This window comes from Pelmatolapia mariae, linkage group LG6 (assembly GCF_036321145.2).
Source record: "Pelmatolapia mariae isolate MD_Pm_ZW linkage group LG6, Pm_UMD_F_2, whole genome shotgun sequence".
Lineage (NCBI taxonomy): Eukaryota > Metazoa > Chordata > Actinopteri > Cichliformes > Cichlidae > Pelmatolapia > Pelmatolapia mariae.
In genome coordinates, this window is record NC_086232.1 from 31,082,106 (window position 1) to 31,106,005 (window position 23,900).

General features: G+C 38.3%; 1 protein-coding gene across 1 annotated transcript; it reads right to left on the reverse strand.

The window, feature by feature from the left end:
* Window positions 1–463: 463 nt before the first annotated feature.
* On the reverse strand, window positions 464–23,576 carry LOC134629759 (von Willebrand factor A domain-containing protein 7-like). The gene is made up of 17 exons (XM_063477278.1): window positions 23,382–23,576; window positions 22,467–22,674; window positions 22,078–22,163; window positions 21,879–21,972; window positions 21,513–21,641; window positions 21,234–21,420; window positions 5,264–5,433; window positions 4,930–5,042; window positions 4,567–4,683; window positions 4,044–4,247; window positions 3,824–3,959; window positions 3,545–3,694; window positions 3,354–3,446; window positions 3,057–3,166; window positions 1,855–2,019; window positions 1,284–1,607; window positions 464–904 (listed from the first exon to the last, which is right to left on the reverse strand). Exons 1-17 carry the CDS (start codon window positions 23,574–23,576, stop codon window positions 464–466), a joined length of 2,922 nt encoding a protein of 973 aa, XP_063333348.1.
* Window positions 23,577–23,900: the final 324 nt, after the last annotated feature.

The window sequence follows — 23,900 nt, forward strand, 5'->3', positions numbered from 1 at the left end:
CCATTATAAACTAGAAAGACGTGAGGAGACGAAAACAAATACAAAAATACTGGTGGCTGGCAGTGCTACACCTCAAAGATTCTACTCCTGCTGGCAGAAGAACCTAATAGGGCATCTTTTCAAGAGCTTGAATCACATAACGAGAGAGTATCGTCGTTTCAGAGAGTCGGGGCCTCGTTTGTATTTGGTCAGGTGACAGTTTGAAGAATGATATGGGTCTTGACACAGGCTTCATGTGGACACGTCCCCTTTGCTTGACACTGAAGGCCCGACAGGACTTGGGGCTTCAGTGTCAGACGTAACATAACTAGCTGTGATATATTGTCTCTCTGTGCAGGTATGTCATACCTGCTCTTTCTCATTGTGTTGCTTCATAGCCTGTTCAGCTCACTAATCAAAGATAAGTTATTTGATTCATGTGTCACAGATTCATGATCATAATATAATTTCTATTTGTTCTCTGTTACTTCCAAGGTACAGAAAACACAACACTGATCCAAAGAATGATTGATATGTACAAAGTGTACTCTCCAGTGGATGTTGTCTTAACTACAGAACTAGTCACAGGAGGTGGTTTAGTGACGGTGTCAAGCAATCTAGCCTGCTGCACACATGTCCCCACATTTCCTACACCATCTACAGCAGTCAGCTCCACTATCTGTGAGCAGCAGGAGGCAGTGTAGGTAACCACTGTGATATTGTCACCCCCTGCTCCATTTGCTGTGGTGATATTCAGAGTACCATTCCCTTGGCGAATGGTGACCCTATCAATGCCAGTTCCATTGATGCCATCAGTGAAATAAGCGATGAACTCCCACTGGGAGGAAGCACAAAGTGATGTAGAGGAGGCACATGTTGTTGATGTACTGACTATGTGGCAAACTGGGTGGTTAACATCTTTCACCTAGAGAGAGAGATACAGAAAAGATGGAAAGGGCTGGGTTGGGTATGTGTTACAGGCAAATGGCAAAAAAGAATAAAAGCTTTTCATGCCCTTTAGAAATTCACAAGAGAAGTATGACATAAAAACCCTCACTGCAACCAAAAACACAAATATCAAATCTAATGAAATGCAAAAGATGGTTAAAGACGCAAAGGCTAAATGGATTTTTAATTTAAAAGAAAATTACCCCCCAAAATCTGTTTTCTTCTTAATTTTGTTTGTTTGGTACATTAAGAATAATGCTGAAAAATATTACATTGAAAAATATCACCTAGGTCCCAGCCCCCTCTGGACCCTGATAACGCTAAGTAAACGAGAATGGATGGAAAATATCACTCACTTTAGCAGTCACAGAAAACCTGAGAACTACATAGTTGATTTCGGTGGCAGCAGAGTTTTCTGCCTCAATGGTGAGGGTCACGTCTGTTCCTGATGCAGCACTGGATGGAGCCGTTAGGGTCACGGTGCCATTGGCTTTACCTCCACTGCCTGCTACAGTAGTAACACTGCTGGGTGAAGTGGAAGTATAACTGCGGTCATTGCTGACTCGCACTGTGAATGTCTCAGTTGCAGAGTCAGTTATAACTCCATCAGTAGTTGTGGCGACTGTGAAGGGGATGGAGATAGTGGTGCCCGGCTCGATGTTGGTATTATTGGCTTGGGCCTGGACAAGAACAGAGAGAAAGAGGAGCAGGGGAAGGAAAATATTATTTTTAACATTGTTGACAACAATATGTTGATATGACTTGGTCTATAAACAATAGTGAGAATGTGTTTGTTATGGGTACACTCATTTGAGTAGACGGCTATTGCATAAATCAGAGAAAACGGGAAACAAATTAATGCAAAAATGTTTCAGTTTATATATGGTGACAAAGATTGTTCAGAAAGCACACATTAACTGTTCTCACAGTGACAGAGATGCTGGAGGTCTTGATCCGTGTGGACGCTTGTCTCTGGAAGCTGCTTGAAGTGGACCTGGAAGTGGAGCTGCTGTCCTCTCCTTTCAGGATAAGCACAAACTCACCTGCTGGGATTCCACTAAATGTCACCAGGAAATCGCTGCTTCCTAATGACTGCATGAGACCAGGAGTAATATGCACTGTCACCAGATTGACAGTCATGACAAAATAATATATAACTGCCTTCAGGGTGTTGAATTAATTTCCTTGGCATATGAATTAACACAATTCTAATTAAGCTCTGCAGTTCCAAATAAATCTGTATATTTGGCTACATGCTAAAAGTTTTAATTTGTTATATCTGGCAACATTTCTTTTATCCACCAAGAATGATGATTTCTTAATCTCATCTGTTTTTGACAGACCTTCCTTCCTTAAAAAGGAATCTGATCAGTCTGAAGGCAAAAGCTGCAGTCATTTGAAAATGAAAGTTTTTATAGGACTCTATGCAGGCTTGTGGAAAGCTACCTAAAGCCCATGACTCGCAGAACTATTTTTAACAAAAATAATATGACGCAGTTGTTTTCTTATCAGTCCCTCGTATCTCTGTGAAGGAATTTTGCCTGTCTAAAGGACATTGTTCCAGAAGTCTTGTGGTTTGTTCAGATGCAACTTTGCAAATCTAATCTGTGCTGACATGTTCTTTTTAGAGATCAGATGCTTTCTCTGAGCAGCACTTCCGAACAAGACATAGTTATTCAGTCTTTTTCTAATTGTAATGTCTTGAACTTTAGCATTTAACATGCATAATGAGGCCTGTAGAGTCAGAGGTTTAGAACTTGCATTATTTGCAGTTTTAGTCAGACCTTGAGGTGAATTTGCTTGTTTATTTGCTACTGGGAAAGACTGTCTAATTGCACTGACACACAATTGAATGTTCCAGACCAGCCAACTGCCAAACCTTCCGCTTATATAGAAGGGGTTATACTTGCTGATTAATCTAGCGCATTTGTATAGGTGTACCTGGTTGGAATTTAATTCCTCTTAATTCCTTTGGAAGCAGTAAGGGTGTACTCAGTTTGTCACAGGACTGCATAGAGACCTGTAAAAACTTTGTTTTTCACATGATATATCATATGCACAACAATGACAGTATTGATATAAAAATTCTCATTGTAACTTAATTTATTCATGTATTACTTTTGACATACTTGCAATGATCCTTTGACCTCTGTGGCACCTGAGTTGTCAAAAAGAGTGACCTCAGTGACCTTTACTGTGTCACTTGCTGTGACAGTGATCAAGATGCTGGTATTACCACCTGAAAGAGCGATGAAGTAAGAAAGGTAATCTACATGAGTCTACATCAGTGTGACATGCCCTGTGAGAGAAACGAAATTGTTCAAAAGATGACTATGTGACCAAAGTAAGTGAGGAAAACTGATTACCACAAGAGAACTTTACAAACTATAAAAATGAACAAACAATAACCATAAAAGTACCCTGACCTGAGAGAGGACGTCCTTCCTTAAGACTAAAGTCCCCGTGGGCTCCGTCAGACTCTTCGACAAGGTTATAAATGAAGTTCACTGAACTTTGACCTGAGTATGCAAGTTCAGCAGTAGACACAGACAAATAAAATCTTTGAAAAACATCTCATATGGCTCAGTGGTTAAAAGTTAACAATAATGATACTGACCTGTGACCTTAACAGAGTAAGGGTTGTTTGAGCTAACACTGAGTTGCCATAGCCCTGTTTGATCAGTGTTGAGGCTTAAACGATGCATGTTTCCTGCTGTGGTGACAGATGCCAAAGGACCACTGGACTGACTGGAAGTCTGAGTTACACCTGGAGGAGAGGGACAAACAATTATAAAGATACTATAAAATATGATGATATAAGAGATAAAAAAATGATGAAACAAATGTATCAAAAATGCATCTTAGAATTATTAAGAGACATGTGTTATGACAAAACCTGTGGAGCTGGTGAGGCTGAAGGTGAGAGCAGAGTCTCCTGTGATGTAAGCTGTTATGTTCTGTAATGAGCCATCAACAGTAAAATTAAAACTGTCAGGCCTTCCAGGATTTCTTGATGCCTGAAAAACTGTCACCTAAGAGAAGAAGGAGAGAAACATCACATTTACTCACACAGTGTGATCTTCAGTCAGATATGATTCTCTTGACTGATGTCTTACCACAGCGCTGGCTGATGAGTCTACTATAACACTGGTAACCAGAGAGAGTTCTGACTTAGTGACCTGAATGGCTTGACCTCCAGAAGCGTGAGCTAGGTCTTGGTATAACTGGACAGCAGATTGACTCATTGAACGTGGAACCATTCCCTGAGAGGCTCTGCGGCGCCGTCGACCTGCTGCACTGCCTGTGAGCATGAAAGTAACCTGCAAGCATGAGGAAAAAAAATCTTCTATTCAAGATCAAACACCACAGATCTAAATGTGACTGAAAAACATTTATTGAGAATGAGAATCAATGAGCTAGGCTAGAGGTAGCAGATTTCAGGCTTGACAACTTTGAAAAACATGAAAAGGAAAGAAGCATACAGGTGTGTGGGGGCATGTAGTCTTTTATAAATAGTGTGGTCCCTTTAGATAACGTTTTAGAGTTACATGGAGACAAATACTGTAAAAATAATCTGAAGTTACATGCCTCAAGTTATTGAATTTTTAAGAGGAAGGATGGTATAAAGTCCACTATTACCTGAGATTTGGTGCTCTCTATGAGAGCAATAATGGTGTTTTTCAGATCGCCATCTTTTGCTGGAGCATCAGTGAAGACAAAAATCTCAGAGAAGGGTGGAGCTGCCGTCAGTGCAAGCTTTTGTTTTTATGTAAGACATGCAAAGTATCAAAGATTAAAAATTAATAATTCAAAATCTAAAATACAATCAATCACTCTGACTGAAAAGTGACATTTCTATCCACTGCAAGTACACGTTCAATAATAAAAGTCAATCTCGTGTGGAATTTAAATTAAACTGTATCATAACAATTTGATGATACTCCGGCTACACCTTACAAAATTTGAATATGACTCAGTAAAATGTATTTCTTTTTATATCACCTGTAGTCCAGACAAGACCATTTCTGGGATATCTCCTCCTCCACTTGCAGACAGACAGTTGATGCGCTCTATGAAGACGTCTGCATTTGCTGTCATAACCAGCGGCCCATAATCTGGACATACAGAAGAATGTATAACATTTTAACAAGTTATTAAATTATGGATTTGTTTGCCAAGCATTTTATTATAAACACAGCTGCTATTTCATTCTTATTTATGTGAAAGTGAAAAAAAATTACGATTTTCTTCATAAGCAGCATAACATTACAAGATCATTTCCAAACAACATCTTTCCTATTTAATAAAGTACAAATTCACCCTGTAAATGATCTACCTGGGTCATTGAAAGGTACCAATACGTAACCAGAGGGTTCCTGTCCTGTTCCTCTTTTTCTGTCAATGATCTCTAAAGAAACCCTCTTTGCTTCATCAATCTCATTTCTCATACTTCCTGTTGTGTCTATGACAAAACACAACACAGGAAACTGGGAGAGGCCCATCAGTCTGTACAAACAAACATGAGAAAAATCAAACAAAGAAATAAAGAAAAAAAATAAACCCCAAAACAAAATCAATCTTGTTTCAAACATTGTAACAAATATACAAATAAAGTCTAATTTTCTATAACAAGGGAAATAATTATTTGAATTTGTAAGTCTCTAATTTATAGCTTCACTTATATAAAGTGAGAGAGAACATCAACCAAAAATCACATGGCATTTAAGTTATAAATAGATTTGCATGTCATTGAGTGTAATAAGTTTTTGATCCCTTATAATGCAGTGAGAGTTTTGGCTTCTACATCGTGCTCATGCGGCACATAGATTACGATCGATCAATCAAACACTCAATTTTTGATCTCAACTTGTTATGTGTAGAAAACACACAAGAAGAATATATATGACACCTTTTGGGGGGGGGGGGGTGAGGGGTGTGGGGTGGGGGGTGAGGGGTCAGGGGGTCAGGGGAGGGGGGTTTTTGCCTGGGGGCATTGCCCCCCACACCCCCTTTGCCGAGCTTAAAAACTGACATCTTGTGCACGTACGAGCACGCGCGCATGCACTCTCATGTACGCGCTTTCACTCTTCCGAAATGGGGCACTTCCTGTGGCCGTGCGGTCCCACTGCGCATGCTCTGTTTCCTCCTAGCAGGGTGTTTTTTAATTAAGGTTCATCAGCCTCTGTAGGCATTTTGTTTTTCATGGTAAATTTATACAAACAGGAATTTCTTTGTCTTTTTATTCTATAGAAAGACTTTTGTTGTCAGATAATCGAACTGAAACAGCAGTGTGCTTTATAAGCAGATTTTCTACGGTTAGTTAGCGACTCCCCAACCTTGTTGCATTGTTTCTAACAACTCATTGCTGGCTGTTTTAGACTTTAAGATGCCGTTTATCTCAAAAAATGGTGAATAAGGAGGTGGAGAGAGACCAAACTTTTATCCCTTTCATTAAATAATTGCATCCCACCCCAAAAAACTTTCACCTAAGAACAGTGCCGTTAGTTCGCATTAATTTTCAGTTAAAATTTAAAATAATTAAACAATACGCGAAGGCTTTCCCAGACATTCTTTAAAACACAGATGTGCAACGCATTATTTAATTAGTGTTTATCAGCCGATGCGTTTTAGTTTTCAGTGTGAATATATACAAACAGGAGTTACTTTTGCAATAGTGTTTTTACACACTCTAACCGAAATGGTAGATTTTGTGTGTTTTTAACAACTGCACTTTGGGGAGGGGGGTAGTTAAGGTGAATTTGAGGTCTGTGCTTTGGGGTGGGGGAAGAGGCATAAAGGTTTATAAAAGCCAGCAAACTCTATCCTTGAGCCTGACACCCGCACGTTAGTTTGTGTATTCGACCGTAAATTTTTAGAGAAAATACGCATTGAATTTTGATGCCATTTTTAAAACATAGATGTGCAATACATTATTTTAATGTTGTTTATCAAACGCTGTGTGCGTTTTGGTTTTCACTGTGAATGAGTTACTTTTGTAAATGCAGGATCACATTTTTTTAATGGTGCTTTTTAGACACTGATCTGAAAGATAAATGCTTTTGGTAGAAGCAGCTTTGCTGGATTTGTTTTTTAACTTGGTGAAACATAGTGCAAAACTCTTAATTCAGTATTTTACAGGTTTTAACTGTGTGGTCTTTCTGGAAAATGTAGGTCCACTTGTGAAATGAGAGCATGCACCGTGCTCTTCAGAATTGTCAGCTTTGCTCGTTTCATGGGTCCTCTGTTGATAAAACTGATTTTTAATGGATCTTAATGTTTAGAGACAATAGCGAAGGTACTGACCTGTGCGTCTCTTTAAACTCTAGATGTTAAATTTTAAGGCTACATATTATTTATCTTGCACTAAGTCTGCTTGGCATATGCTCTGTATAAAGGCTCTTTCCAAAAAAGCGTAGAGGCGACTTTAGCGTGATTAATTTATTACAATGTCAGTTTCTGGGAAGTTTTCCCTCCTGTGTCTATGGTTGGTGCAAGCATTTTGTTTATTTGTGAAACTGAGCGTGGTTGTGGACAATACCGAGTGTGCTGTTTGAATTGAGTTTCATGTTGGATCACTTTCTATAATTGTTAATTCTCTGCGAGCAGTGAAGAACCAAACTAGTACTTCAAAGTTTTAAATCCATTTTGCCCCAGTGGCCAGTGCGAAGTTGTGCTGCAGATCCCAGCATGAAAGCTGAGGGTCCAGCCAGCCGGCAGAAAGGCCAGTTGATGCCTCGACGTGCGTTGGAACCGGCTTTGCCCGCACAGAGCGTTTCTGACAGGCTGGCGTTGCTTATGCATAAGAGAAAAGCAACAATACAGCGTGCTTCTCTGCTCCAAGACATCCTTTCACACGGTATGTATGTATGTCTCTCTGTCAGCTCTAATTATTCAAACCCTTTTTAAAAGGCGACTCATTTGTTGACCAAAAACATTTCCTCTAAATTTGCAAAGTTACTGATTTAAAAATATATATTTTCGATTTTTAGCTGGATGTCACACTCTAGACTCTTGAGCATATTTATATAGCAAAATTCACAGTGGTATAACCATGTTAAATAAAAGATGCCCAAGTGTGCACCAATGCACTCTAATGCATGCCTTTAAACTGTATGCTGATAAGTCTGTATCCATAATTTGTGGATCTGCTGATTTGTTTTTTTTTAATGTGGCACTTTTTTTTCACGAACTGCAGATGATGAAATCCTCTTTATTTGAGAAAGTGTCCCTAAGCTATTGTTGTTCATACTTACTGAGTTCCCTAACCACTTCTTTACTATGTCAGCAAACTTTCTGAACAAGAAAGGTATCGTAGATTTAAAGACACATCTTCATTGAAGCAAAGGCAAAACATTGAATTTTATGTTCATATTAAAGAGTGAAAATCCAAAAGCTGCTGCAATCTTTTGTATTAATGATCTCTCTCTCTCTGTGCATGTGTGTGTGAGTGAGTGAGTGTAATGCTATGTGTGTGTGTGTGTGTGTGTGTACAGGAGAAAGGTGATGGCAGGAGCTTTTTTTTTAATGCATTTCGAATCAACTTTTTTTTTTTGTTTTACAAGAAGTGTATTTCATACATTGGAACAAATATAATCTTTTCTATACTTTATAAGTATGAAACTCTAAAGATTTTAAGTTCATGCACATTGTGAAACAAGAATCTAAATCTTTCTGTCACAATGATTTCTATAAACGCATGTTGTTTATGGGATAATGTGAAAAATCTTTTGTGGGCTCTAATAATGATCAGTGGTGATTGAAGAGGAAGCTTGAACCCTGGCTCTGGAGATTTTCATGACAAGTGACAGTGCAGACATTTGTTAATGAGAGAACATGTTTTATCATCATAACGACTGTGAATTTAAGCGTCGTTAAAGTGTTGACTCGTGTTTTTTAATAGAAGACTTAAAACACTAAACTCTAATTTCAGGGGTTTATTTTAAGTTTACAGAATATAACATCTGGTATGACAATGAGTTTTACTTCTCACTGTCTGTGTTATGTGTATCCATTTATCATGTATGCTACTTTGCTCTGTGGACTAAAATGTTTCATTGTATTCATGAAATAAACCAGAATTTCAATGTCCGAATCTTTTACTGTTTTTCTGCTTTTGTTCACTCCAAGTTTGACAAAACCCACAGCTCACTAACAATGTGGAGCAATCTCAATGTATTTAGCTGCTTTTTCCCTAAACACAATCAGTTGACTGAGAGAAATGCCTGTAGTCCTCACTTTGGTCATTTTGAATGTTGAAGGAGATTTGCTCCATAGACACCTTATACTAGTGTTTCCTACACTTAATCCACCACTACTATGTTCTATTTAAACCCAGATTCCTTTTATAGTTTGCAGTGAAAAACCATTGCTTAATGGGACAGCAGTACAAGTCACTCTTCCCTAACACATTGTAGATAAGTTTATTGCTGGACAACACAGCTAGCAGTCTCACACACTCTTTAGGTTTTTGAAGTTTTGTGTGTAATGGTTTAGTGTATCAAACCTTACCCTTTTCTCCCAGTATCACAACAGTATGACTCCCAAAGTACGGCTCAGTAAACAAACAAGGACTCTGAAGTCAGAACAGAAAGATACAGTTGGAAGATGAATGATTGTGTTTTTATGATGCGTAGTAAACTACCCCCTCTTCTTTTTCTCTGTGTTGTTGTTCTTGTGTGTATGCTTTAGAAGTCAAAGTATACATTAGCCACACTTACAAAAAACATTTTGAATTTCATTTAGAACTGAGATTCTACGTTGTAAGCAGAAATCTTATGCTCAGCCATAAGTGTGTTTCCCCACTTTCACAATGCTAAGGTGTCAAATCCACAACCCCCCAACAGATGGTTTGTCACACACTGGGTTCAAACACTCAAAAAGCAACACAACAGCAGGTTCAAGAAGGACAAGGCCCCCTTTATTTGCACAGCCTCACACACCATAGATTTTTAAAGTTGTGGTGTACAATGGTTTAGCCACAGATGTGACTTCTACTTTTGATAAAGATCACTCCACATGCATATTTCTTAAGAAATGAAGCGTCTTTATTAAGCTCTTATTTATACATGTCTACACAATAATAGACACCGTGTGCTCTGTGACATTATAGTCTTCTACTTCAGCTTCCATTGGTTTGCATTTTCAACTCCCAACCTTTCAGGTTGTTATGAACGACTTATATTTCTAACACTTTGTGATGTAAAAGTGAACCACGCAGCTTTTTTATTTTCTGTCTGATGGAAGGACTTAAGACACGAGTTATTTAAACAATTCTAAATGACAGTGTGACGGTCATAGTACTTTATGCGGGTCAAATATGTTAAGGATAATGTTTCTCAATGTAACATGGCAAAGAACTTTTGGTTAGGATACAACATTTTGTAAACAGTTACCTCAGAACCTGTACTGTCAGATCTATGTATGTAAGGTTAAACTTGCCACAGTACATCCACTTAAGTAAGTAACCAAACACATAAAGTCACCCTCACCAATAATCGACTGTTCCTTGAAAAAACGTAGCACAAACAGACAACTGACTCAGCAATGATAAGTAGAGCTACCCGAGGCCGAGACTCAAGCAGAAGAAAATTAAAAGTTGTTTTGTTTTTTTATGGCTCGAAAGATTGAAGAAAAATATGTTTAATAATTCAACAAGAGCCGCACCTTCAACACATGTACATTCAAATTTTGGAACAGGCTCAACATTGATGTTGTTCAGTAGTTTTTATCCACTCTCAAAAGTCATTTTATGGCTTTAATATTTCCAGCTGATAAGGAGACTTACAGCATTTCAAATGTGCGTCCAAATGCTTTAAACATCCGCTTTGTCTGTAACGACAGTCTCAAACTGCAGAGCATTGTTTTTACTCAAATTCAGCATTTTCTGATGAAAATTTAGCTGCTTTTTTTTTCACTGTAACACCCCCCCTCAATGCCATTTTTTAGGATGATATTCTTGGAGATTCATTTTTTAAATATATATTTGTGCTTTTGGAGTGAGGGTATCTAATACGCACGTTGTCACTGTGTTTTGTACTACCAACTGCGAGGGCTCTGCTTTTACTTTGAGCAGTCTGGTTTTATTTTGTCTCGTGAGTGTGTGTGTTTTTCAAAGGAGATCTTCATCAGTTTCATTTTGTTACCACAAACTTTGTGTAAAGTTCACAACAGAGGTAAAGAGATTTAAACACACCAGTTTAAGGAGGCATGCAGGGGTTGGACCAGCTGCACATGACAGGTGAAGAAGAGAGTGTCGGCGGAGATGTGCAACAGAAGCAGAGGGAACATTTTACAAGATGATAAATGGCAGATTTAGATGATTACGGATTTTTGTTGACAAGATTAAAAGACACGTCCATCACAGTTTAGCAGCATTTCAGTTTGATTAAATTAAAGTTGTTGTTTTTTAAAACTACACAGGGTTTATTTTCTCCTTTGATAGTAATCATATTGAACATGTCAGTGATGGAAACAAGAATATAAAGAAAAATGCTAAACGTGTGTCTAATTAAACTGTTCCTGTGAACCATAAATCATCCTTTAGTATGTTCGGTGTTACAAACTTGAAGAAGCACAGAAAAGATCATCAGATATTAATCAGTTTTCAGCCTTCATTCATATTGAAATGTTGAAATCTTTCCTGCTAGACCAAAGTGTAGCGTTTGATACCGTTGGCCATAACATTTTATTACATCTATTATTAAATGGAGAGTCCTCTTAACACACTGAAGTCAGTTATGAAGCTCCACGGCTTCTGTGCAAAGACTAGTTCTGTTTACATTATACTTGCTTTAGAAGGCATAGCATACATTTTTACTGCTATGCAGATGATACCCACTTTTATTGGTTAAACTGCTTGTATGTCTTAGATACATAATGAGCTTTAATTTTCTGCTTCTAAGTTCAGATAAAACTGAGGTTATTGTAATATGGCATAAAAATCTTAGAAACACTGTGGCTAACAAGATCCTTACTCTGGGCGGCATCGTCTGTTGTAGTGATTTGACACATTATAAGTAAAATTGAAGCACACAATCCTGTCGCACAACATCAACATTTATTTATATACAAAAATAAAAATGCTTTTTTTTTTACATAAAAGAATTGTAACTTTACAATTCATCACCGATTACGTGGGTACATAGTCCTCATCCTTAGCCCATAGTGGTTCGGGTAATTCCTCAGGGCCTTGAAAGGGTGGCCATGCCCAGTCTATCTCATCAATGTCGGGAGAGTCGCCAAAATACAAAAAATCTTCCTCATCGTCGGTGTCCATAGTCCACACTTGTGGCTGTGAAGGGGGTGCGCTCCACTCTGACACTCGTGAATACGGTGCGTCTTCACTCCAATCTTCAAATGTAGGGTTTGTGGATGGATCTTCAGAGAGTAAAGATTGCACAGCATCCCTGATAGTACCAAGTACCAAGTATGTACCAAGTTCTGCCACATTGATGGTTGATTGAGCAGAAGGGCTGCAAGATGTCATTTTTTCATGGAGATATTCAACCCCAAAAGATAAGAAAGGACATTACCGTTCTTTTCTAAAGTTGACGGCCAGCTCTCCGGTTTTAAAAATCGCTGCCACTCCTACCCGCCCCTCTAAGATCATCCCACTTCCAGACCACGCCCGCCTTCTTTTACTTTAAAAAGAAGACCGCTTTCTCATTCCTTCAAAAGCCTTTTTTTTAGCTCAAAAACAGAAAGAAAGATGGACTCTGCACCCCTGCGTCGCGCTGAGGAGGACAGTTCCTTGGCCAGTTCTTCGGACGAGAGCACAATAGTACCCGACACGCCCGGTTACTCTCGCCCCTTGGAGAAACTGCAGCAAGCCGACGAGCTTGACGGTTGGGCACCTTCTTTATTCATCGATACCGTGAAAACCGCGGTGTATCATCTAGTCAACCTTGTAATCAACAAGTACCGCACCGAAGAATGCAACGGCTGTAAGTTCGATCAACCCAGCCAGAGACAGCACGAGTGTCTGCAAGTGTTGGAGGATGACTTTTACGCTGAAAATTATTACAGCATCAGAAAAAGACTCCTCACCCCTCGTTTCATTCCTTCCATTCAACGCCTGCTGATTGCCCGGAACATCAAAACGGACGATGTCAAAGTCGGCACAGTGGCGGAGACTCTCTTGCATGAGCTCAAATCAGTGAGGAAAGTCTTTGACGCCATTACCGAGGCCTACGACAATCTAGTGGGGGAGGATGTGGTGAAAATCGGACAGCTGTGGATGGTCACAGAATGTTACAAAGAAGGCCGCTAATGCTTTCTCTGAAAGACTGATTCTTTCCAAAAAAAAACACGTATGGTACTGTATCTTTAAACAGTTACCCTTTTTTTCTGTCTTAAAACGTGTAATCTGCATTTTGCCACATCTTTTAAAAGCATGTACGCTTTTTCAAGCATGTATCTTACATTTTAGCGCATTCAAAAACAAACAAACAAAAAAAAAAAACATGTATCCTGTTTTCAACCACGTATCCTGATATGGCCCTGAGGAATTACCCGAACCACTATGGGCTAAGGATGAGGACTATGTACCCACGTAATCGGTGATGAATTGTAAAGTTACAATTCTTTTATGTAAAAAAAAAAGCATTTTTATTTTTGTATATAAATAAATGTTGATGTTGTGCGACAGGATTGTGTGCTTCAATTTTACTTATAATGTGTCAAATCACTACAACAGACGATGCCGCCCAGAGTAAGGATCTTGTTAGCCACAGTGTTTCTAAGATTTTTATGCCATATTACAATAACCTCAGTTTTATCTGAACTTAGAAGCAGAAAATTAAAGCTCATTATGTATCTAAGACATACAAGCAGTTTAACCAATAAAAGTGGGTATCATCTGCATAGCAGTAAAAATGTATGCTATGCCTTCTAAAGCAAGTATAATGTAAACAGAACTAGTCTTTGCACAGAAGCCGTGGAGCTTCATAACTGACTTCAGTGTGTTAAGAGGACTCTCCATTTAATAATAGATGTAATAAAATGTTATGGCCAACGGTATCAAACGCTACACTTTGGTCTAGCAGGAAAGATTTCAACATTTCAATATGAATGAAGGCTGAAAACTGATTAATATCTGATGATCTTTTCTGTGCTTCTTCAAGTTTGTAACACCGAACATACTAAAGGATGATTTATGGTTCACAGGAACAGTTTAATTAGACACACGTTTAGCATTTTTCTTTATATTCTTGTTTCCATCACTGACATGTTCAATATGATTACTATCAAAGGAGAAAATAAACCCTGTGTAGTTTTAAAAAACAACAACTTTAATTTAATCAAACTGAAATGCTGCTAAACTGTGATGGACGTGTCTTTTAATCTTGTCAACAAAAATCCGTAATCATCTAAATCTGCCATTTATCATCTTGTAAAATGTTCCCTCTGCTTCTGTTGCACATCTCCGCCGACACTCTCTTCTTCACCTGTCATGTGCAGCTGGTCCAACCCCTGCATGCCTCCTTAAACTGGTGTGTTTAAATCTCTTTACCTCTGTTGTGAACTTTACACAAAGTTTGTGGTAACAAAATGAAACTGATGAAGATCTCCTTTGAAAAACACACACACTCACGAGACAAAATAAAACCAGACTGCTCAAAGTAAAAGCAGAGCCCTCGCAGTTGGTAGTACAAAACACAGTGACAACGTGCGTATTAGATACCCTCACTCCAAAAGCACAAATATATATTTAAAAAATGAATCTCCAAGAATATCATCCTAAAAAATGGCATTGAGGGGGGGTGTTACAGTGAAAAAAAAAGCAGCTAAATTTTCATCAGAAAATGCTGAATTTGAGTAAAAACAATGCTCTGCAGTTTGAGACTGTCGTTACAGACAAAGCGGATGTTTAAAGCATTTGGACGCACATTTGAAATGCTGTAAGTCTCCTTATCAGCTGGAAATATTAAAGCCATAAAATGACTTTTGAGAGTGGATAAAAACTACTGAACAACATCAATGTTGAGCCTGTTCCAAAATTTGAATGTACATGTGTTGAAGGTGCGGCTCTTGTTGAATTATTAAACATATTTTTCTTCAATCTTTCGAGCCATAAAAAAACAAAACAACTTTTAATTTTCTTCTGCTTGAGTCTCGGCCTCGGGTAGCTCTACTTATCATTGCTGAGTCAGTTGTCTGTTTGTGCTACGTTTTTTCAAGGAACAGTCGATTATTGGTGAGGGTGACTTTATGTGTTTGGTTACTTACTTAAGTGGATGTACTGTGGCAAGTTTAACCTTACATACATAGATCTGACAGTACAGGTTCTGAGGTAACTGTTTACAAAATGTTGTATCCTAACCAAAAGTTCTTTGCCATGTTACATTGAGAAACATTATCCTTAACATATTTGACCCGCATAAAGTACTATGACCGTCACACTGTCATTTAGAATTGTTTAAATAACTCGTGTCTTAAGTCCTTCCATCAGACAGAAAATAAAAAAGCTGCGTGGTTCACTTTTACATCACAAAGTGTTAGAAATATAAGTCGTTCATAACAACCTGAAAGGTTGGGAGTTGAAAATGCAAACCAATGGAAGCTGAAGTAGAAGACTATAATGTCACAGAGCACACGGTGTCTATTATTGTGTAGACATGTATAAATAAGAGCTTAATAAAGACGCTTCATTTCTTAAGAAATATGCATGTGGAGTGATCTTTATCAAAAGTAGAAGTCACATCTGTGGCTAAACCATTGTACACCACAACTTTAAAAATCTATGGTGTGTGAGGCTGTGCAAATAAAGGGGGCCTTGTCCTTCTTGAACCTGCTGTTGTGTTGCTTTTTGAGTGTTTGAACCCAGTGTGTGACAAACCATCTGTTGGGGGGTTGTGGATTTGACACCTTAGCATTGTGAAAGTGGGGAAACACACTTATGGCTGAGCATAAGATTTCTGCTTACAACGTAGAATCTCAGTTCTAAATGAAATTCAAAATGTTTTTTGTAAGTGTGGCTAATGTATACTTTGACTTCTAAAGCATACACACAAGAACAACAACACAGAGAAAAAGAAGAGGGGGTAGTTTACTACGCATCATAAAAACACAATCATTCATCTTCCAACTGTATCTTTCTGTTCTGACTTCAGAGTCCTTGTTTGTTTACTGAGCCGTACTTTGGGAGTCATACTGTTGTGATACTGGGAGAAAAGGGTAAGGTTTGATACACTAAACCATTACACACAAAACTTCAAAAACCTAAAGAGTGTGTGAGACTGCTAGCTGTGTTGTCCAGCAATAAACTTATCTACAATGTGTTAGGGAAGAGTGACTTGTACTGCTGTCCCATTAAGCAATGGTTTTTCACTGCAAACTATAAAAGGAATCTGGGTTTAAATAGAACATAGTAGTGGTGGATTAAGTGTAGGAAACACTAGTATAAGGTGTCTATGGAGCAAATCTCCTTCAACATTCAAAATGACCAAAGTGAGGACTACAGGCATTTCTCTCAGTCAACTGATTGTGTTTAGGGAAAAAGCAGCTAAATACATTGAGATTGCTCCACATTGTTAGTGAGCTGTGGGTTTTGTCAAACTTGGAGTGAACAAAAGCAGAAAAACAGTAAAAGATTCGGACATTGAAATTCTGGTTTATTTCATGAATACAATGAAACATTTTAGTCCACAGAGCAAAGTAGCATACATGATAAATGGATACACATAACACAGACAGTGAGAAGTAAAACTCATTGTCATACCAGATGTTATATTCTGTAAACTTAAAATAAACCCCTGAAATTAGAGTTTAGTGTTTTAAGTCTTCTATTAAAAAACACGAGTCAACACTTTAACGACGCTTAAATTCACAGTCGTTATGATGATAAAACATGTTCTCTCATTAACAAATGTCTGCACTGTCACTTGTCATGAAAATCTCCAGAGCCAGGGTTCAAGCTTCCTCTTCAATCACCACTGATCATTATTAGAGCCCACAAAAGATTTTTCACATTATCCCATAAACAACATGCGTTTATAGAAATCATTGTGACAGAAAGATTTAGATTCTTGTTTCACAATGTGCATGAACTTAAAATCTTTAGAGTTTCATACTTATAAAGTATAGAAAAGATTATATTTGTTCCAATGTATGAAATACACTTCTTGTAAAACAAAAAAAAAAAGTTGATTCGAAATGCATTAAAAAAAAAGCTCCTGCCATCACCTTTCTCCTGTACACACACACACACACACACATAGCATTACACTCACTCACTCACACACACATGCACAGAGAGAGAGAGATCATTAATACAAAAGATTGCAGCAGCTTTTGGATTTTCACTCTTTAATATGAACATAAAATTCAATGTTTTGCCTTTGCTTCAATGAAGATGTGTCTTTAAATCTACGATACCTTTCTTGTTCAGAAAGTTTGCTGACATAGTAAAGAAGTGGTTAGGGAACTCAGTAAGTATGAACAACAATAGCTTAGGGACACTTTCTCAAATAAAGAGGATTTCATCATCTGCAGTTCGTGAAAAAAAAGTGCCACATTAAAAAAAAACAAATCAGCAGATCCACAAATTATGGATACAGACTTATCAGCATACAGTTTAAAGGCATGCATTAGAGTGCATTGGTGCACACTTGGGCATCTTTTATTTAACATGGTTATACCACTGTGAATTTTGCTATATAAATATGCTCAAGAGTCTAGAGTGTGACATCCAGCTAAAAATCGAAAATATATATTTTTAAATCAGTAACTTTGCAAATTTAGAGGAAATGTTTTTGGTCAACAAATGAGTCGCCTTTTAAAAAGGGTTTGAATAATTAGAGCTGACAGAGAGACATACATACATACCGTGTGAAAGGATGTCTTGGAGCAGAGAAGCACGCTGTATTGTTGCTTTTCTCTTATGCATAAGCAACGCCAGCCTGTCAGAAACGCTCTGTGCGGGCAAAGCCGGTTCCAACGCACGTCGAGGCATCAACTGGCCTTTCTGCCGGCTGGCTGGACCCTCAGCTTTCATGCTGGGATCTGCAGCACAACTTCGCACTGGCCACTGGGGCAAAATGGATTTAAAACTTTGAAGTACTAGTTTGGTTCTTCACTGCTCGCAGAGAATTAACAATTATAGAAAGTGATCCAACATGAAACTCAATTCAAACAGCACACTCGGTATTGTCCACAACCACGCTCAGTTTCACAAATAAACAAAATGCTTGCACCAACCATAGACACAGGAGGGAAAACTTCCCAGAAACTGACATTGTAATAAATTAATCACGCTAAAGTCGCCTCTACGCTTTTTTGGAAAGAGCCTTTATACAGAGCATATGCCAAGCAGACTTAGTGCAAGATAAATAATATGTAGCCTTAAAATTTAACATCTAGAGTTTAAAGAGACGCACAGGTCAGTACCTTCGCTATTGTCTCTAAACATTAAGATCCATTAAAAATCAGTTTTATCAACAGAGGACCCATGAAACGAGCAAAGCTGACAATTCTGAAGAGCACGGTGCATGCTCTCATTTCACAAGTGGACCTACATTTTCCAGAAAGACCACACAGTTAAAACCTGTAAAATACTGAATTAAGAGTTTTGCACTATGTTTCACCAAGTTAAAAAACAAATCCAGCAAAGCTGCTTCTACCAAAAGCATTTATCTTTCAGATCAGTGTCTAAAAAGCACCATTAAAAAAATGTGATCCTGCATTTACAAAAGTAACTCATTCACAGTGAAAACCAAAACGCACACAGCGTTTGATAAACAACATTAAAATAATGTATTGCACATCTATGTTTTAAAAATGGCATCAAAATTCAATGCGTATTTTCTCTAAAAATTTACGGTCGAATACACAAACTAACGTGCGGGTGTCAGGCTCAAGGATAGAGTTTGCTGGCTTTTATAAACCTTTATGCCTCTTCCCCCACCCCAAAGCACAGACCTCAAATTCACCTTAACTACCCCCCTCCCCAAAGTGCAGTTGTTAAAAACACACAAAATCTACCATTTCGGTTAGAGTGTGTAAAAACACTATTGCAAAAGTAACTCCTGTTTGTATATATTCACACTGAAAACTAAAACGCATCGGCTGATAAACACTAATTAAATAATGCGTTGCACATCTGTGTTTTAAAGAATGTCTGGGAAAGCCTTCGCGTATTGTTTTAATTATTTTAAATTTTAACTGAAAATTAATGCGAACTAACGGCACTGTTCTTAGGTGAAAGTTTTTTGGGGTGGGATGCAATTATTTAATGAAAGGGATAAAAGTTTGGTCTCTCTCCACCTCCTTATTCACCATTTTTTGAGATAAACGGCATCTTAAAGTCTAAAACAGCCAGCAATGAGTTGTTAGAAACAATGCAACAAGGTTGGGGAGTCGCTAACTAACCGTAGAAAATCTGCTTATAAAGCACACTGCTGTTTCAGTTCGATTATCTGACAACAAAAGTCTTTCTATAGAATAAAAAGACAAAGAAATTCCTGTTTGTATAAATTTACCATGAAAAACAAAATGCCTACAGAGGCTGATGAACCTTAATTAAAAAACACCCTGCTAGGAGGAAACAGAGCATGCGCAGTGGGACCGCACGGCCACAGGAAGTGCCCCATTTCGGAAGAGTGAAAGCGCGTACATGAGAGTGCATGCGCGCGTGCTCGTACGTGCACAAGATGTCAGTTTTTAAGCTCGGCAAAGGGGGTGTGGGGGGCAATGCCCCCAGGCAAAAACCCCCCTCCCCTGACCCCCTGACCCCTCACCCCCCACCCCACACCCCTCACCCCCCCCCCCCCCCAAAAGGTGTCATATATATTCTTCTCACACATCTCCATAGAATAATTTTCTTCCATTCCAGCCTCTCCACCACTATGGGTGACCAAAGAGATGTCAAAGGATGTCAGAGACAAGATTATAGTCCTGCACAAAGCTAGAATGGGCTGTTGGCTCACCAACGAAATGTTTAGTGAGAAGGTGACTGGTGGTGTGATTATTCAGAAATTGAAAAAAATATAAAATTACCATCAAACGCCCTCTGTCTGGAGCTCAATGGAAAATATTGCCTCATAGGGTGACAATGATCATGACAAAAGTGGTGGATCAGCCCAAAATGACATGTGACGAGCTATGTAATAATCTGAAGGTGGACAACAGTCACCAGGAAATTTATTGGTGAGGAGGCAAATGTATAGGCCTGTCTTAGATTTGCCAGGGAACACCTAAATTATCCAGAGAAGGCTTGGGAGAAAATGCTAAGGTCAAAATCGAGATGAAACCATAATTGAGTTTAATTTCCATTGACTCAACTCACCATATTTAGAGGAATAGAAATGCTTAGTATAACCCAAAGACCACTATCCCCACAGTCAAGCAGGCAGAAACATTGTTCTCTGATGCTGTTTTTCTGCTAAGGGTACAGGATGACGATGGCTTCACCACATACCACAATGCTGAAGATGGATTTTGTATTGATTTTCCATCATGACCAATGCAACAAAAAAGAGGGTAAAGAAGAAACAAATCAAGATCATAGATTTCCAGATTGTTGGTTGACATTCTGTCTCTCTCCATTAAAATGAAAGTACTATAAAAATTAGAGACTGTTCACTTCTTTGTGAATGAGCAAACATAAAAAATTTAGAAGGGGATCAAATAATAATTCTCCCCACCATACTGTCTTAGAGAAATAAGATGAGTGGAATATTACAAGGTCAGGCCCAGGATGTATGACTCACAGGGTGTACATGTACCTGTTGCTTGCTTGCTCAAGACAAGAACAGATGGAGGAGTGAGTTCATGAGAAAATAACTAAATGCTATATCGGAAAAATTTCATTATTCGTCCTTCCTTTCTCCATGGTGAGTAAGCACATCATCTGCATTTAGAGTTTAAGTACAGAACACAGGATGATTAACCATCACTCAGCAATGAAGATTCCTGTTTTTTCTCTGCCCACAAACCATGTTGAACTTTAGATTTTAAGGAAGTAAAGGGACTTTCTACTAAGTCACTGCTTTCACATCTGTTTCCTGTTAAGCCTGGTTAGGGGTTAGATGTGTCCCTGAAAACCTAAAAATATCATAATTTCTCTGAGATTCATATCATGTGTGTGCAGTATGGACCTAAATCTCTGAGGAATGTTTCCAGCAGTCTGTGACACAAAGATTTAAAGCAGTTCTGGAAGTAAAGGGGGGTCAAACCCAGTACCAGCAAAGTGTACCTCTTAAAATGACTGATGAGTGTATATCTAAAAATTGTTATCAAGACAATGAAAAGCATTTATTTATTCCTGTTGTGTGAGACTACAGAATGGCTCAGATATAACTAGGCTATACCTCAAGAAGTTCTTCTCTCCAGCAGCTAATCTGATGTCCTCCAGTAATTCCATAGTGGCATGAATAGCAAGATCAGCTGCTTCATGGTGAAAGATGCCATGACTGGAATCAAGTGTATCCTTACTGATCCCTCCCACTGGATCCTTCCTGCTTGTGCGGTCAAAAAATCCACCATGGCTGCATTTACCTTGAAACAAGGATAACATTTTTATCACGTTATCAAAAAATAATTACGCCACCCACAACAACAAACTCAAACAGAAGATTTTTCCAATTTACCTGTAGGTTTTGCTGAGAAGAAAATACTGAAGTAGCCTGAAGTCAGAAGTCCCCGGTTCAGCACGTCAGGCAATATGTTGTTGATACAGTTCTCTCCTGCACAACTTCTGCAAGTTGGAGTATTTCGTCCTGTTGCAAAATTAAACAACATAGAAATAAAAAACATTCTAAATGTATACATTTATTATTATTATTTATTATACAATAAATGCATGCTTTTCAACATCAAGTGGCATGAGACAAACAGTCGACCAATTACTGAATACACTGCGATAACTGCACATTTTAATCTAGATAGTAGTTAGTTAAAGTAGTTGAACTGGAATTCTCATCTCTGAACACAAACAATGGGGGGAGGGCGCCTACCTGCCAGGTTCTCAAGAGGTTGTTCAGGTCGGATCAGAGCACTGTATGGAGTTTTATATCCCAGCTCCACCCAGTTACTGTGGCTGTAAAAGTCCTTGATGTACAGAGTATGAAACAAATTTAGAAAATCACATTTGCATTTTGCTGTGTCATATAATACTCTCTCAAAAATTGGTAGTAAAACAAGTATCACTCCTACCTGTAGGGTGTGACAGATTTGCCCTAGAGTCCACCTCCCTCTGTAAAAATGTTCTAGCTTGACACTGGCCTTGACCGCAGACACACCTCATCATCAAAATACAACAGATTGTTAGATACAAGTTGCGATAGTGTGGCTTGTGCTGCAATCACAGCATCAGGTCAAGACTAAGTTCTTTTCCAGTTTTCATGGTTTATTTAGTAATAAATTACAATTTACCATGACCCTGTGACTCAATGTTACTTTCCTTGATATTATAACTTTCAAGTATGTAGGCTTCTGTCAGAACTGGTACGAACCAAAGTCTATCTTCAAAAACAGTTAATATATATAGCATAAAACGGTTTTGTTAATTTTGTTCTGGCCTATCTTGTTAAGCTTTGATGTACCTTCTGTGATGATATCCCGTCCTCTGTGGAAGGTCTCATCATCAAAATGGCGCGCCGCACTCAGCACAAAAATTTGGTCCACCACTGCATTGCTGAGGTACATAGTAGCAATGGCGATTTCAAACTTGATGGTGGAAACGAAAGATGTGAAGGTACCTATAGACGAACAGGCCCTTTGCACCTTTCCAACTGACAAGCTATTATCAATCTGAAAACAAGGAATTTGTATATTACAACACCTTAAACATGTCACTTATATGTTCATCATTATTTGTTCTACATATAGCACTATAAGTGGGAGTTGTTCTCATCATCAGCAATAGGGAGGCTGCTTATTTGTCATGTGATTTTTTTACAGCACAAAAATGTCTCCCTTACTTAATCTATAAGTGAGTTTTTATGTTTTACAGCATGTTTATACTGGTTAACCACAACATTGCGTAACCTGGTGGCACTAAAACATGTGTCACAATCAATATTTCAAGTGGGCTTGTTTGGGCACATCCCATTAGTGCTTGCTATGTATTCTATGTATTATTGTAGGGTCTACCTTACAATATAAAGTGCCTTGAGGTGACTGTTGTTGTGATTTGGCACTGTATAAATAATAGTGAATTGAATTGAATTGCTCAATGCTCTGTTATCAGGGGGTGCCTTTGCCAAAAGTGTGGCCATATGTATATTCACCCACATGAATACAAAATTCCATACACAATATTTCATAGAAGAACACAAAATTATAACAAGGAAAATGTTATTCACTTCATTTGTCACTGGTTTTGGTGTTGTGGCTGATTCATGCATTTTTCCAACATTGAAGTCGTTAGTTACTGTCAAAGATTCAGCAAAGCTCAGATATCTGAATGCATCACTGCTCTCACAACATTTATTTTTAAGAGTGTCTTTCCAACTCACAGTCAGGGTAAAGTCCAGTCCATTAGAAGCAGCGATATCTCGGCAGACCTCTGCTGTCTTTCGAAGGATTGCTATTCGTGTAATGTAACGGTGAGTGATGGAATCTGATGAGAAGAGTGGTTTGAAGCTATGAACAAGACCTGGCAGGGAGAGGATCAGCACCACCAGAGGCATCACTGTCTGTCTGGCAGTCATAGTTCAAAAGCAGGAAAACAGGACGGTAATGCTGAAAGAAAAATAGAAATCTAGATGGTTACAGCCTCTAAACCTTTATCATGCCAACATCTTTTTATGGATGTTTCAACATTCATTTTACAGCGGGCTGGCAGAAACAGAAAATAAAATCGAGTACAGAGATGTTTTTGCAGTGACTGAGAAACAGTCTGACTCTTAAAAACATCTTGAAAAAGAAAGAGAAAAATTGCAAAGTAAGGAAAATCATGTTATCAAAATTTTGATATTTTCAGTAAACAGAGTAATGCCAATAGACACATTGATAAGATCAGAGGTACATCATAC

What these genes read in the sequence shown, in the direction of transcription:
- LOC134629759 (XM_063477278.1), bottom strand. Translation starts at nt 23,576, where the DNA reads ATGACTGCCAGACAGACAGTGATGCCTCTGGTGGTGCTGATCCTCTCC. An exon ending in CTTCTCAGCAAAACCTACAG is followed by an intron (nt 21,421 to 21,512) that starts GTAAATTGGAAA and finishes CCTTGTTTCAAG; the next exon opens with GTAAATGCAGCCATGGTGGA. An exon ending in CCTCCAGCATCTCTGTCACT is followed by an intron (nt 1,608 to 1,854) that starts GTGAGAACAGTT and finishes GTTCTTGTCCAG; the next exon opens with GCCCAAGCCAATAATACCAA.